Source organism: Cervus elaphus, chromosome 18 (assembly GCF_910594005.1).
Source record: "Cervus elaphus chromosome 18, mCerEla1.1, whole genome shotgun sequence".
NCBI lineage: Eukaryota > Metazoa > Chordata > Mammalia > Artiodactyla > Cervidae > Cervus > Cervus elaphus.
Window position 1 is genome coordinate 76,052,979 of NC_057832.1, and position 15,236 is coordinate 76,068,214.

General features: G+C 40.7%; 1 protein-coding gene across 2 annotated transcripts in view; it reads left to right on the forward strand.

Moving 5' to 3' along the window:
- The first annotated feature begins 7,550 nt into the window (after nt 1-7,550).
- HIBADH (3-hydroxyisobutyrate dehydrogenase) overlaps nt 7,551-15,236 on the forward strand; it is a 257,686-nt gene continuing 250,000 nt past the window's right edge. Inside the window, exon 1 of one of the 2 annotated variants that reach the window (XM_043872029.1) lies at nt 7,551-7,759. In XM_043872029.1, coding sequence (XP_043727964.1) covers nt 7,669-7,759 — 91 coding nt within the window. In that variant the 5' untranslated portion in view covers nt 7,551-7,668. The remainder of the gene's footprint in view (nt 7,760-15,236) is intronic. The other variant, XM_043872028.1, reaches the window with a different exon arrangement.

Consider the following 15,236-nt stretch of genomic DNA (forward strand, 5'->3'; position numbering starts at 1 on the left):
GGCAATACTGCCAACATTTTAAATATCTATAAATGGAGCATAACCTGTAAAAATTGTGAGTCACTATGCTGTATACTTCAAACTTATATAATGTTATACACCAACTATACTTCAATAAAAGAAAACAAATGAAAACAAATGAAGTAAAAATTTCCTGAATTTACTTCCTGCTAATTTCTCCTTTTCTTCACAGGCCAAGTTTCCTGGGGGGGAACAAAAAGACAATATCCATTGTCTCTGTCCATTTTGCCATCTGTCATTGTCCCTTAGTGTATTGTGAGCTGGCCCTACCATTTCATTGCAAATGTTCTTCTTTACTAAAGGCAACAATAATTCTTAGTTGCAAAAGCCTACAAAGACTTTTCTCTGCTTATCATATCTCTCACTCGATAAGCACTGGCATTGGAAATATTTTTTTCTTTGAACTGTTCTATTTTAACTTCTCTGACATCTCTCTGTCCTCATTTCCTGTCTTCTCTGGACTCTTCCTCTTGGTCTTTATATGCTCTAATTCTTCTTCCACTCCCTAGAGTGTTCTCAGGATTTGTATCCACTCTAGAAATGTTCGGAGGGACCCCATCTACACTCATGACTTTCATTATCATTTATTAGCCCATGACTCCCAAATATATATGTCTAACTTCAACTCTCCATCTGGCCAACTGCCCCTGGACACGTCTACTTCAAACTCACAATAACCCAGTTCCCTATTGCGGGAAATGGCACTTTTGTCTAACCAGTCACCCAAGTCAAAACCCTAGGAATCTACCTCAATTATTACTTCTCTCTCTTTCTCTCTCTCTTTTTTTGGCTGCACCATGCAGCATGTGGGATCTTAGTTCCTCAAATAAGGATCTAACCTGTGCCCCCTGCAATGAAAGCAAGGAGTTTAACCACTGCACTGCCAGGGAGGTCCCTTTCTTTCAAATCTCCTTCAGTTTTCAGAAGTAACAGGTACTATCAGTTTCACCTCCCAGACATCTCTCCTACTTGTCCCTTTTTCCCAATGCCCATAGTCATTGCCAGCATGACTAGTTCCTGAACATCTCTCATGTCTTAGATAGTTTAACCTTATAAGGCAGCCTCTATCAATGCTCATTCTGTGGTGGAACTATTTGAGAAAATTAAAAAATAAAGGCAAATGCTCAATGACTCACCCCAGAAATTACTTTTAGTTGAGCCCTGGGCTTTAGTATTTTGGAAAAGTTCTAATATGCATTTGAGACTCCAAACCACAGCTTTATGGTCTTCATAGATGAGTTGGACCATACAGAAATAATCTGACTAGGAAATATAAAAGTGACTGAAGGCTACCAAAATTATGTCATGGGTCTCTGGTAATTATAGCCTTAAGCAAAACTAAATAAAAGTAAAACCAAAAACCTCTGTTATTTTTGTTATAATTGATATATTGGATGTAGAATTAAGGTGATGCACTGAATCTTCAGTCATGAAAGGGTCAATAGGTTATACAAGCATATGACATGAATATTGGAGAATGCATGACTTGTTCAAAAGGCATTCTGATGCTAATTTTTAAAAGCAGCTAAGAATGGCTAAGTGACTAAGTTGTGGCCAGTGGGGAAGGGAAATTGTGGAGTGGGGCTTATAAAGAAGAATTATGAAAATGACCGTCCACCAGCATATACCTTTCCTTTACCTTTTCTCCTCCTTTTCTTTTATGTGGGACCACCACCAGCCACCTTGGATGGTGAAGTAAGCATGAAGCCAGAAACCAGTGGCAGACAGTAGAACAAAAAGAGGAGCCTAGGTTTTTGATAACTCAGAGTTGCCATAATGATCCTGGTTTGTCTATGTTTAGACTTCTTTTATGCGATTATAAACCAGACTGCTATCATTTGGCCTTTCTGTTTCATTCACCTAAACCTGATGCTGTTACAATTTTTGAAGGTAACTTTAGGTATCGTTTCTTAACCAAACTTTACTATTTTCTTGACTGCTTATTTATTGTTGTGGAAAAGAAAGGGAATGAGAGAGGGAAAGAGAAAGAGAGAACCTGGTAGTTCAGAGTGATCTGGCAAGAGAGATAGTATCATTTTATGGTGGAGGTGAGTGAATAAGAAAATAGCTTGGAGACAGATGTAAAATGATTAGATAGCATGGGTTTTTTTGGGGGAAAGCTTTTTTCCCTCTCTCTCCCAGATTCTGAGGACATGAATGTTAGATCTTTTTTCACATGGATCCCTGAAGCCAAGGTTTTGTTTTGTGTTTTTCAGTCTATTTTTCTTTCTGTTGTTGAGATTGGGTAATTTCTACTGTTCTAGCTTCTTGCTCACTGATTCTTTCCTCTATTCTGCTGTAGAGCTCATTCTTTGAGGGTTTGTTTTTTCTTTCAGTTATTACATTCTTCAACTCTAAAATTTTCATATATTTCTTTGTTATATCTTCTTCTTTTTTTTTTTTTTTTTACTGTGCTAATGTGCTTAGTCACTCAGTCATGTCTGACTCTTTGCAACCCCATGGGCTGTAATCCACCAGGCTCCTTTGTCCATGAGGATTCTCCAGGCAAGAATACTGGAGTGGGTTGCCATGCCCTCCTCCAGGGGATCTTCCCAACCCAGGGATTGAACCCAGATCTCCCACATTGCAGGCAGATTCTTTACCATCAGAGCCACCAGGGAAGCCTGTAAATACTGGAGTGGGTCGCCTATCCCTTCTTAGGGGATCTTCCTGATCCAGGAATTGAACTGGGGTCTCCTGCATTGCAGGTGGATTATTTATCAGTTAAGCTACCAGGGAAGCCACCCTCCCCCGCCTTTTTTTCCATTTAAGGGTATTCTAACTGCTTACCGAAACATTTTTTGATGGCTGCTTTAAAATGTTTTTCAAATAATTTTAACTTCTCTGTCACCTTTGTATTGACATTTTCTTTTTATTAGTTTGCAGTCTTTCTGGTTCTTGGTATGATGAATGATTCTGATTGAAGCCTGAATGCTTTGGGTATAGTGACACTCTGGATCTTATTTTAATCCCCTCTTTTAGCTGGCTTTCCTGACACTGCTCTGGTGAAGGAATGGAGGGGGGCGTTGTCTTTGTTAATGCCAGGGGTAGGGATAGAAGTCTAGGCTCCAGTTTTTGCCTCTGTTGATACCTACTCGGGGCGGGGGGCGGCTGGGGCTCCTCATTGCTCTTAAGTGGTAGCGGGAATTTCAACTCCCCACTGGGCTTCCACTGCTAGGCCCCTAGCCTAGGAGGGTAGGAGTGTTCTCTAGGTGGCCTCCACTGACACCATGGCAGTGAGGGGTAGCCTCCTTACCTCTGATGGTGGAGGAAGTCCAGCCATTCCACACAGCCCTCTGACTCTTACTATCAGGTAGGGGTGGAAGGCTTACCGTGTGGTTTCCAATGAAATCTTGAGGACAGGGGAGAATGTGTGAATGGGTACTTGTTACTATCCAGCAGTGGGAAAAATCCTGGCTCTCTACTTGGCTTTCTCTGAAACACACGAATGGAGCTGAAGTGTAGAGAGATTGGGCTGTTAAGATGTTGGGGTGTCTCATTATGGCCTTGAGGGTGTGGAAGTTGGTTCCTCACCTAGCCTTTACTGGCGTGAGTGTGACTGGGGCCATAGGTTTTTATTATATGGTATTTGTCTGCAGTAGTGTGGTTATTCTCTAAAGGTTTTCTATCTTGCTAGGCTGCCCCTTTTTTTGGCACTTTGGCTAACAAAAGTAGTCTTTTACTGGGGCATTTGGGTTTGTGCTTCTTGACTATTTGGGGTTTCTGGTTTTGGGATTCTCCAGTACCCTGTATGTGATATAAAATGCTAAATGAAAATCCAAGAACTTGCCTCTGTGTACCTATTTGGATCTTGAGGTCTCTAGCTAGCATGCCTTCTTTTCTTCACTTTTCAGAGTCTTCTTATTGTTTTAGAGCAAGGACTTGTGTGCCCACTGTGCAGAAGACCAAACTCTGACAGTGAGTGTTTGCAGTAAAGTAAGGGTTTATTTAAAGCAAGGGAAACAGGCAGCTCATGCTAAAAACACCTGAGCTCCCTGATGGCTTTCAGACAGCATTTTTAAACCTAATACTTTTTAGACAGTATTAGGGGAGAGGGCTGTAGAATGCCTAATCAACTTGTGGACCTTCACATCAGTTGATGGTGAGGGTGACGTTTCAGGAATCTCAACTTTCTGATTCCAACTAGTCTGGGGTCTACCTGCTTGCAGTCAGCACATAAGTCACCATCCTCTACCTGGGTGAGGGTCTTAGATTCTATTGAGCAACTCAGAGATGTGCATCAGATTGTTATCAATGTCCCATTAGGAGGGATTCCTGTGATTAATCATTCATTAACTGCTTGAACCTGCTCTTTAGAACTCAGTGATGGCCATGGAAATTAAAGACTTTTTTCCTTTCAAATGAGAAATGGGGGACATGCAGGGGCTTTTGTACCTCGGAAGACCCTGAGGGGTCCTGATCAGTTTCAACTCTCCCCCCGGCCCACCCCCGCCGCACGTTTTCTTTGAAACTCCTCAGTCTTGAGGGGTACAGGGGCAGGATAAGAAAGGGAATAAAGTTTTGGATAGAGAGATTAATCACAGACCTACCAAGGGAATTTGGTTTTAGAGGGACTTGGTTTCAGTATGTTTATTTTAGACGTAATGTCCAGAGTTTTCAGTTGTACTGTGTGGGAGGAAAAGAGAAAAATATATCTACTGTATTTTTCCAGAGGCAGAAGTAAAGATCCTGAAATGCACTAAAACACAATTTCAAGCAAAACTACACGGCAGTGACTTAGGGAGAAGTTACAGGGCCTTTCCAACAAAAATATCAGGAAGGTAATCAAGTAAAGCCAGCCATAGGAGTAACTGTCTTTTCAGATACATTAAGATCTGTAAGCACCTTCAAATAGGAAAAGTTACTTTAAAAAATCAAGGTGCTTATGAGAAAACTTCTATGAAAATCTCAGAGCCTTAATTTATGAAGCAAACAGGGCTTTTGAGAAACTATACTAAACTACACGATGTAGGAATATGGAGAAATTGTAACTTACCCCTGGTCCTAGTTGAGCAAAACAAATCAAACTTTCAATGCCATTCAGTCCCTTTTCAAAACCAACACATGCATTTTGTTTTTAAAAAAAATTAAAAAGCCCTCATGTGCAGCTTTAGGTCTGCTTCCTCTTCTTTCTGAGTTATTTCTTCTCTCCCTTTCAGTCCTAGGAGAAAGCAGTTCATAAGAAGAGACTTTTGTAAAGAAACATTCATTTTCTGAGAAGAGTCCTACAAACAATTTAGAGAAACAAGCACTGTACCTCACAATAAAAACAACAAAATCCATCTGATTGGATATAAAATCTCAAGAGGACTGAGATATAAACTTAAGGAGTTGGGCAAGCAATTGATATGTGGGCCTGTTTTCTAAATACCTTTGCTTTCCAGGCTCATATAGTTGAAAGGCAGACTGCATGTCAACAATTATATAAACCTGTAGTGCTACATTGCTTGTAGCATTAACAATTGTAGTTCATTGTTTGCAGGAGGTCTATCCAAGCTGAAACCTAAATAAACCAGCAACAGATGATCAGGTAGGAAATGCTCCAGAAACTGGTAAGTAGATTTGGGTGGGGACCCAAATCTAGGAGACTGTCCCCATGGCTGAAATAATTTTTTCTTCCCTATCTTCCTCCTTTCCTTGGTTTTGGTTTGTGTGGAGTAGAGGGCTGGGGTGGAGAGAAAGTCAAAGAATCTCTATCAGTTACAAATAGGGATCTTGCACTCTGTACCAGTTTTTGGAAACACTGCTACCATGCCAAGAACCCTGAGAGAGCATACTTGGAAATCATCCAGTTCCTTTAGATACTTTGAACTCCTGTGTGTGGCTGCAGTGGAGGTTAAAAAAAGTCAAATCTGTTGATTCTGCTACTTAGATCAAAAGGTTGGGTAAAAACAACCTAGGCAAGTGAATAAATAAAATGAATTCAGCAGAGTGGTTTCTATTGCCCTAGTCTGTTCTCACTCTCTTTCCTTCTGTACTGTGTGGTGTGCTAAGTCGCTTCAGTCCTGTCCAACTCTTTGTAACCCTATGGACTATAGCCTGCCAGGCCCCTCTGCCCCTGGAATTCTCCAGACAAGAATACTGGAGTGGGTTGCCATGTCCTCCTCCAGGGGATCTTCCTGACCCAGGGATGGAACCTGTATCTCTTATATCTCCTGACTTTGCAGGCGGGTTCTTCATCACCAGTGCCACCTGAGAAGCCCCCTTCCTTCTGTACTACTTTCCCATAAAAACAAAAACAAAAATAAACAAGCAGCAAGTCTTTGTTTTGGGTGTCCATGGCTCCCAAACCTTCCATGGGGTCAGTGAGGAAGTGAAGCCCTATAATCATCGCCAAAGGTTTCAGAGATTCAAATATGTACACGAAGCACAGATAGAAGAATGAATAAATCTCCTTTCTGACACACAAACATACTTTCTGCACTTTCATTTGCCTTTCAGTTCAGTTCAGTTGCTCAGTTGTGTCTGACTCTTTAAGACCCCATGGACTGCAGCAAGACAGACTTCCCTGTCCATCACCAATTCCCGGAGCCTATTCAAACTCAAGTCCATCGTGTTGGTGATGCCATCCAACCATCTCATCCTCTGTCATCCCCTTCTCCTGCCTTCAATCCTTTCCAGCATCAGGATCTTTTCCAATGAGTTGGCTTCTCGAACCAGGTGGCCAAAGTATTGGAGTTTCAGCTTCAGCATCAGTCTCTCCGATGAATATTCAGGACTGATTTCCTTTTCGATTGACTGGTTTGATCTCCTTGCAGTCCAAGAGACTCTCAAGAGTCTTCTCCAACACCCCAGTTCAAAAGCATCAATTCTGGTGCTCAGCTTTCCTTAAATGTAATGGATGCAGAATTTTCAAACATTAGAGAAATATATGTTCGAGGAGCAAGTTCCTAGCAATTCTATACTTCGAAGAAAACAGTATTGTTTTCCTACAATTTTTCAAATTTATGGAGAAACTATTCGGCAAATTAAAATCAGCTGAGTCTGATAAAGTTATTGCATTCATGGTAGATTTCTGTGCTTGTTTCTCAATGAATAGACACTAAAAACACAAATGCTAACATCAAGAGGCCCACGTTTTATTGAAGTTAAAAAGGGATCACTGTTTTTGGAAAGCTTGGGAATTTCTGCTCTTGCTTAAATAGTGCAGCAGCTGCCGCGAGCCAAAGTTCTGTCCTTGTCTGCAAGGAAGCAACACGTGCAGTTACAACACTCGAAGAGGCGGTTCTGAGGGGCAGGTGTTGCAAGGAGGCGCTGAGTGACAGCCACCGCCTCCCACTCGCCCTCTGGGTTTTGGTAAACAAGGAGACTCCAACCCGCAGTCCGTAAATAAGGGAGGAACTTGGGGGCGGGGCCAGGGAGGTGTCCGCCCCCCTATTGGTGGTTCTCAAAGGGCGGAGAGATCTGGGACGTCTGATTGACCTCCTTCCCTGTTTGTAAGGAGATTGACGGCCGCGTCCCGCCGGGTCACGCCTCTCGGCTCCGTGCTCCTCCCCTCGTGGGTAGGTGTCCGCCCCGAGCGGCAGAGCGCGTGCGCATGCGGCCCCACGCCGCAGCCGAGCCCGCCCGCCGTACCACGCACCCTGGCAGTCAGTGGGTGAGCCGGGAGCCGCGGAGGTCACCGTGGGTAGGCGGGGCGGGGGCAGCATGGCAGCCTCCTTACGGCTCCGTGGAGCCGCCTCCGGCCTCCGGTATTGGAGCCGCCGGCAGCCTCCGGCAGTGGCCAGCCTTGCAGTGGGTAAGGACCTCGCTCCTTCTTCCCCCGTCCCTCCTCCAGTCGCCCGCTTCTCGCTCCCTGATCGCCGAAGAGGTTTTTTACACGGGAGGCGCTGCGATTAGATCGGGGCTTAAAACCCAACATTTTGCCTGGTTCCAAGGCCTAGGCTCTTCTGCGGCCGCGGCTCGCGCCCGCCAGTGCGTCTCCCAACTCTCCCCACCTGGATCTACATGAATAGGGTTTAGCGTCCTTCTGGGACTTGGTAATGCGAAGAGCTTGGGATAGAGGGAGGAGTGTTTGGGTCCGATTCGTGCTTCTTTGAAGTTAGGACTTTGAGGACAATTGGAGGCCCCAGCCCCACGGCCGACCCCGTACCCACGCTGGCGACCCCTGGCCTTGCAGCGCTGGCTGGCCTTTCAACGCCCCGGGTGGGCGCGCCGTCTGGCCGCAAGACCTGATTTTTGTTAAACTGCCTTAACTGTTTAGATGTTTTTACACAAATGGAGTCGGTACAGACCAGATGATCAGTCAGTCTTTCCAGCAAAGTTTTAAGTCACCTTTGGGTGGCCAGGCGGCCTCCTTACCCTCCCCGCCAGCCCTCCGGCCCCCAAGTTCTCTGTAACTGTGCCACCTGAAGATGGCACTTCTGTCAATTTATTAACCAGAATACTTTCTGTGTCCTTATAATTGTGGCCTGAAGCTATCCTGCTTCCGTCCCCTTCCACCCTCCGTATCATCATAACTTATGGAAGCTAACCATCGATTTAGGAAGAAACAATTTTTTTTAGACCCACAGAGAACTAGTAGTCTTTTCATTTTTCAGAGGAAAGAACCTAAAGCCTCTCGGATAAGTGAATTAGGATATTACAACAGGACCTAGAAAGTAGTCCTTGGTTCTTCCTGATTCCTGCATGTTTCTTCTACAACAGGATTCCTGTTTAATTGAAAAATTGATTGGTTTGTGCAGACACTGCCATTGTCTTCCTGTAAAAATTTTTAGTTTTGACAGTGCACTGTTTAACACGCTCATACTTGAGAGTTTTGAGAAAGCCTTGGTATTAATTTTTTTCTGATCCTCACTGAAAAAAAAATATAGCAGGCTGAGAATTGAGTTCTTAACAGCCTCCCTTCCTATCCCTCAGTAAAAACCTAAGCAGAAGAGTGGATTTCCTCTCTGGTTTGAAAAAAGAAAGCTCCCTGTGATGAGAGAAAACAGATGTCTGATACAGAATCACAGTAATAAGATACAAACTCACAGAATTTGTCAAACTTGAGTGTAACCACTGCTTCATCTACATCTATTGAACTACAGAAAATGCCTCGCACATTGGAGATATTAAAAAAAAAGTCACTTTTCTGCAGTAGTAAATGTAGCACCAGTTTTCAGATGAATGTATGATTCTTTCAGTTTTGATTAGTCAAAGAAGACATATGTGCTGTTTAGTGGTTTTACAAGGTGTTCTAATGATATTTTAATGAACCCTTGAAGTACCTTTTAGAGTTACGAAAGTTCTTAAAATTCATGGAAGAGGAGTCAGAGGCTTTTGACTATAATAAATGCTTCTCTAGACTGGAAAGGCCTACCTTGAAACATTGATAGACTACTTTGGCATGTAATCTTGTTATTTACCCAAATACATTGTAATAATACAGATAAGTGACAAATTTTGATTTTTTTTTTTTTTTTGGTGTGTGTGTGATGATTGTTTGAAATGCTTCAGTATTCTTACTCTGGAATTGTTTTAAATGTTTTTGTTAATTTACTGCAAAAGTGTTAACTTTTTGGATGTTGGAGTCTTAAAAATTACATGCCAGTTTGGAGTCTAGGGACATTAAGAAAAACAGCCAAGTTCAAATAGTAACATTATTTAGTGTGCTAAATTCTGTAGGCTGTTTGTCTCCATGGTATGTTTAACATGTTTATATCATATGGAGGGTAATATTATAAAGATCTGTACAGTTATTTACAGTTTGAAAAAAATAATATCTAGTAGTTACTGGTTAATAGCATATCTTAATTTTAATATTTAAAACTTTAAAAAGGAAATAGAAAAATGAGAAGCATTAGACTAGCCATACATCACCATTTAATAAAAGTAAGTTTTGTGTTTTATCTTAAAGGGTAATTAAATTTAGTTTCAGACTTCTTTGTACAGACAAAAAAATTACAGATGTTGACCCTCTACAGCCATTGTGATTCACTAACAAGCATAAGTAAAAATAAATTTGTAACAGATCATCTTAAAGTGACCACCTGAGCAAAAGTAGAATGGGAAAATTAGCCAGAATTATAGACAGAAATGGGAATACACTTCTTTATTATTGACGCTGTGTGTGTATGAAATCTGCTTTTAAAACAGCATAACTCCTTGTGTAAATAAGACTAATGGCATTTTTTTTCTCTTTGCATTAGCTTCTACGGTTGCACACGAAGCTCTGAGAAGCTGCACGTGACCTTGGGACCAAAAGTTGACCTTAAAATTGCATAAGGAAAATACAGTTGACCTTTGAACAAAATGGGTTTGAACTGCAAGGGTCAGCTTACAAATGGATTTGTTTTCAGTGAATTTGTACTACAGTTGGTTTAATCTGCAGATTTGGAACCATGGATGTGGAGGGCCAACTACAAATTATATTTGGATTTTGTGAGGAGCGTCACAAAACCCCCACTTGTTCAGAGGTCAACTGTATTTCTAAAATAACTTGATCCAAATAATGAAGGCCTTTATAGAGTCACTACCCTTAGTCTAGTAATACATAGCATTAAAGCAAAAGGAATGCTTATGACATAATATGTGATAAAGTAGGACACCAAGTTGTATATACAACATGTCTCGTGATATAATTTAAAAAATGCATTCAGAAGACTGGTTCAGTTCCTCTCAGTTGCTCAGTCATGTCTGACTCTTTGCAACCCCATGAATCGCGCAGCACGCCAGGCCTCCCTGTCCATCACCAACTCCCAGAGTTTACTCAAACTCATGTCCTTCGAGTCGGTGATGCCATCCAGCCATCTCATCCTCTGTCGTCCCCTTCTCCTCCTGCCCCCCAAGACTGGTAGGGCTATACAAAAAGCGAACTGGTTATTTTTGTGTAGTGAAATTAACTTTTTCCTTATGACTTTGTTAGTTGTTGTTCAGTTGCTAAGTCATGTCTGACTTTTTGTGGCCCCATGGACTATAGCACACCAGGCTCATCTGTCCATGGGCTTCTCCAGACAAAAATACTGGAGTGTTGCCATTTCCTTCTCCATGGGATCTTCTCGACCCAGAGATCTAACCCGTGTCTCCTGCATTGGCAGGCAGGTTCTTTACCCCTGAGCCACTAGGGAAGCACCTTTTTCAGATTTTCCAGTTTTCTACAATGAATTACTTCGATGCAAGGGAAAAAAAAAAACTTTTGGAAATATAAAATAATTAACCTGTTACCAGTTTTTGCATTTTTATGCTTGGAGTAGCCTGATTTGGTTTGACAGTGTTAACAAGATATGGGTAATTTTGTCCATGTCTCATTGGAGAAAGCAATCATAACCTGTAAATTTACAGCTATCCATTTAGAGATTAACTTTGCCAAATTTTCTGGCTATTTCTTCCTCCTGGTTGCCACCTATGTGGTGGTACTGAGAATCACAGAGGTTTGCTGATTAGATATAATCATTTCTTTAATCTCTGTTTCATCTCCTAGTACATATTCATATTTTTCAGAGCTTCTCTAAATCTTCAATGTTATCAGTCTGTGAACAGTCAGTTGCAGAGAGATGGCAGTACATAATTGGTTTAGATAACTTGGAGCTTGACTCTAGGTCTGGGAGGAAAGGATATTGGGGAGTAAACCTGAAATGTTTGTTTAATGGTTGCTGCAATACAAATTAAATTAATTCTTTGCTGGATCCATTTTATCATTATCTTTTGTTTTAGCACTGATTTTTATCCCCATTTGATGAAACCTCTCTCTAGTTAGTAATTCATTCATGTAACATTATTTAACAAACTGTGTGTCACCAGGGCACGTTTTATTATAGAAGTAGTTATAAAAGTTGTTTTACCATATGCACATGCTAAAAACTCAAAAGGTGATAGAATGAAAAGTGAAATTCTGTGCCATCAGTCCAACTCTCTAGCTGTAACTGCTGTTTCTTATGTAGCTTACAGACATTTGAAAGAATTTAATGCATGTGTATTTTTTTTTTTACGGACTTCCTTGTGGCTCAGGAGTGAAGAATCTGCCTGCAATGCAGGAGATGTGGGTTTGATCCCTGCATCAGGAAGATCACCTGGAGAAGGAAAGGGCAACCCACTCTAGGATTCTTGACTGGGAAATCCCACGGACAGAGAAGCCTGGCAGGCTATAGTCCATGGGATCGCAGAAGAGTCAGACATGAATTAGCAACTAAACAGCAATTCCTTTTTTCTCCTCAAACACTGTATGTTACTACATATAATGTTCTGAATCTTACTCTTTTGCCTTAACATATCCTGGAGATTTTTTCCTTATACTTTTAGATAGATATACCATGTTCTTGTGAACATTACATAATATTTCATTGTGTTGATTTTCTATGAAATATTGAGGGCCCTGTTAATGTATATTTAGTTATATAAATTAAATGTCCTATTAATATGTATTCAGTTCAGTTTAGTCACTCAGTTGTGTCTGACTCTTTGCGACCCCATGGACTGCAGCACGCCAGGCCTCCCTGTCCATCACCAACTCCTGGAGTTTACTCAAACTCATGTCCATTGAGTCGGTGATGCCATCCATCCATCTCATCCTCTGTCATCCCCTTCTCCTCCCACCCTCAATCTCCCAGCATCAGGGTCTTTTCCAGTGAGTCAGCTCTTCACAGCTGGAGTTTCAGCTTCAACATCAGTCCTTCCAATGAACACCTAGGACTGATCTCCTTTATGATGGACTGGTTGGATCTCCTTGCAGTCCAAGAGCCTCTCAAGAGTCTTCTCCAACACCACAGTTCAAAAGCATCAATTCTTCGGCACTCAGTTTTCCTCACAGTCCAACTCTCACATCCATACATGACTACTAGAAAAACCATAGCCTTGACTAGACGGACTTTTATTGGCAAAGCAATGTCTCTGCTTTTTAATATGCTGTCTAGGTTGGTCATAACTTTCCTTCCAGGGAGTAAGCGTCTTTTAATTTTATGGCTGCAGTCACCATCTGCAGTATTATTATTTATAATTTTTCTGTTGTTACAAACATTCCTATAGTAAATTACATTTTTGTGTTTTTTAGAGTTTATATATAGTAGGAGTCAGCACACTGTGGCCCAACAGCTGGACCTCTGTTTTTGTAAATAAAACTATATTGGAAAATAAGCACAGCCACTTGTTTCTATATTGTCTATGGCTGCTGTAAAACTGTAGTGGATGAGTTGAATAGTTGTGACAGAGGCCTTATGGCCCCAAACTGAAATTGTTTATCCCTCACCCTTTAAGATAAAGTGTGCTGACCCCTTACATATAGCGTATATTCCTAGAAATGGAATTACTGTTTCAAAGAGTATGCACATTTTTAAATTTGAATTTTATAATGAGGCTCAAATGTAGATCTTTTTTTCAAATTGCTGCCTAGGGTTGACATAAAATACAATTCTACTGTGTACAAGAGTATATGTTTTTATCAGTCCTTCCTAACCAGTTGTGCGTTTTATCAGAGAAACACATTTGTCCAGCTGATAGGTGAAAATGATACTACCTTGCTTTGTTTGCCTTATTCTAATTATGACAGACGTTGAACATTTTTAAAAAGTGTTTTTTTGGTATTTTCTGTTAACTGTCATTTTGTGATTTTGGCATACTTTAAAACAATGGGTTATTTAAATTTTTCTTATAGATTTTAAAGTTATTTGCATATAAAGTAAAATAGCCCTATTTCTATCTTGTGTTTCACGTGTTCTTCCTAGTTATTTGTGTTTGGTCATGTTTTTTATTTTTATCTTTTCGCATATATATTTGGTAAGTTTTCCCCCCTTGTTTTTTCATGAAAAATTTCAAACATAAAGTTTTGAAAGAATAATGCCACGAACATCTATGTACTCTTTGCTTAGTGTTAATAGTTGTTAACCTTTTCCCAGGTTTGCTTTATTTCTTTCCAAACATGTTCATATCCCACCTGTATTATTTGAAAGTAGAATGCAGACACAATGACACTTTCAACCCTAAATGATTCTGCGTGAATCTCTTAAGAACTGTCTCCTACATAACCAAATTACCACTATCTCAGACAATTAGCAGGCTTCCCTGGTGGCTCAATGGTAGAGAATCTACCTGCCAATGCAGGAGACGTGTGTTTGATCTCTAGGTCAGGAGGATGCAAAGATCCCTAGGTCAGGATTGCAAAAGGAAATGGCAACCCATTCCAGTATTCTTGCTTCGGAAAATTCCATGGACAGTGGAGCCTGGCGGACTATAGTTCATGGGGTTGCAAGGAGTCAGACATGACTTAGCAACTAAACAACAACAACAAGGCAGTTAGAACTTCCCTGGTTATCATCCTAATGTATGGCTTATATATAAAATTTCATTATTTTCCTTAAATGTCTTAATGCTTCCCTGGCACCTCAGATCCATCCATATTTCACATGCTGGGTTTGGTTGATGTATCATTTTAGTTAATCTTTGGACTGAGGAATGTCTTCTCTTGGTTGTTTTTTTGTAAACATGTTGACTTTTTAAAAGCAGCTTTATTGCAATATAGTTGACCTACAATAAACTACACATATTTAATGTGGAGAGTTTGATGGGTTTTGACATGTATGTACCTGGGAAACCATCATGACAATCAAGATAGTGATTATATCCATTCATCCCTTTCCTGCCAATTTCCTCATACCCCTACATACTCAGGTTTCTATAATTGTACACTTTCACTGGCTAGATGAATCCTAGCTTGACGATCATTTTTTGTTTCAGTCCTTTAGAGATAATGCTCTCCTATTTTCTCACTCATTTTGATTCTGACAGTAAATCTGCCTTCATTCTTCTCTCTGTTCCTCTGTACATAATGTCTTTTTTCTGCTGGTTGCTTTTGAACGTTTTGATTGTGACATGTCTTGTAGTTTTTTTCATGTTTCTTGTGTTGGAGTTCATTGAGCTTGGATGCGTGGGGTTTATGGTTTTCATCAGATTTGGAAATTTTGCTCATTAGTTCTTCACATACTTTTCCTGTCTCCACTTTGCTTTCCTCTCCTTTGAGGACTCCAGTTTTGTTGTGTATTTGGCTGGTTGAAGCTGTCTCATGGCTCACTGATGTTCTTTTTATTTTTAAAATTCTTTTTTCTGTCGCTGTGTTGTGTTTTGGATAGTTTCTGTTGCTTTGTCTTTTCTTCCATTATTTCTTCCATTATTACATTTCTTCCATTATTACATTATAATGAGGCCTACTACTGTGTCCTTTTATTACTATATTTGAAAAATTTTTCTTATCTGTATTTTCTATGACACTGCCCTTTATTAGCTCTGAACTTAACTGTGGACTGAAT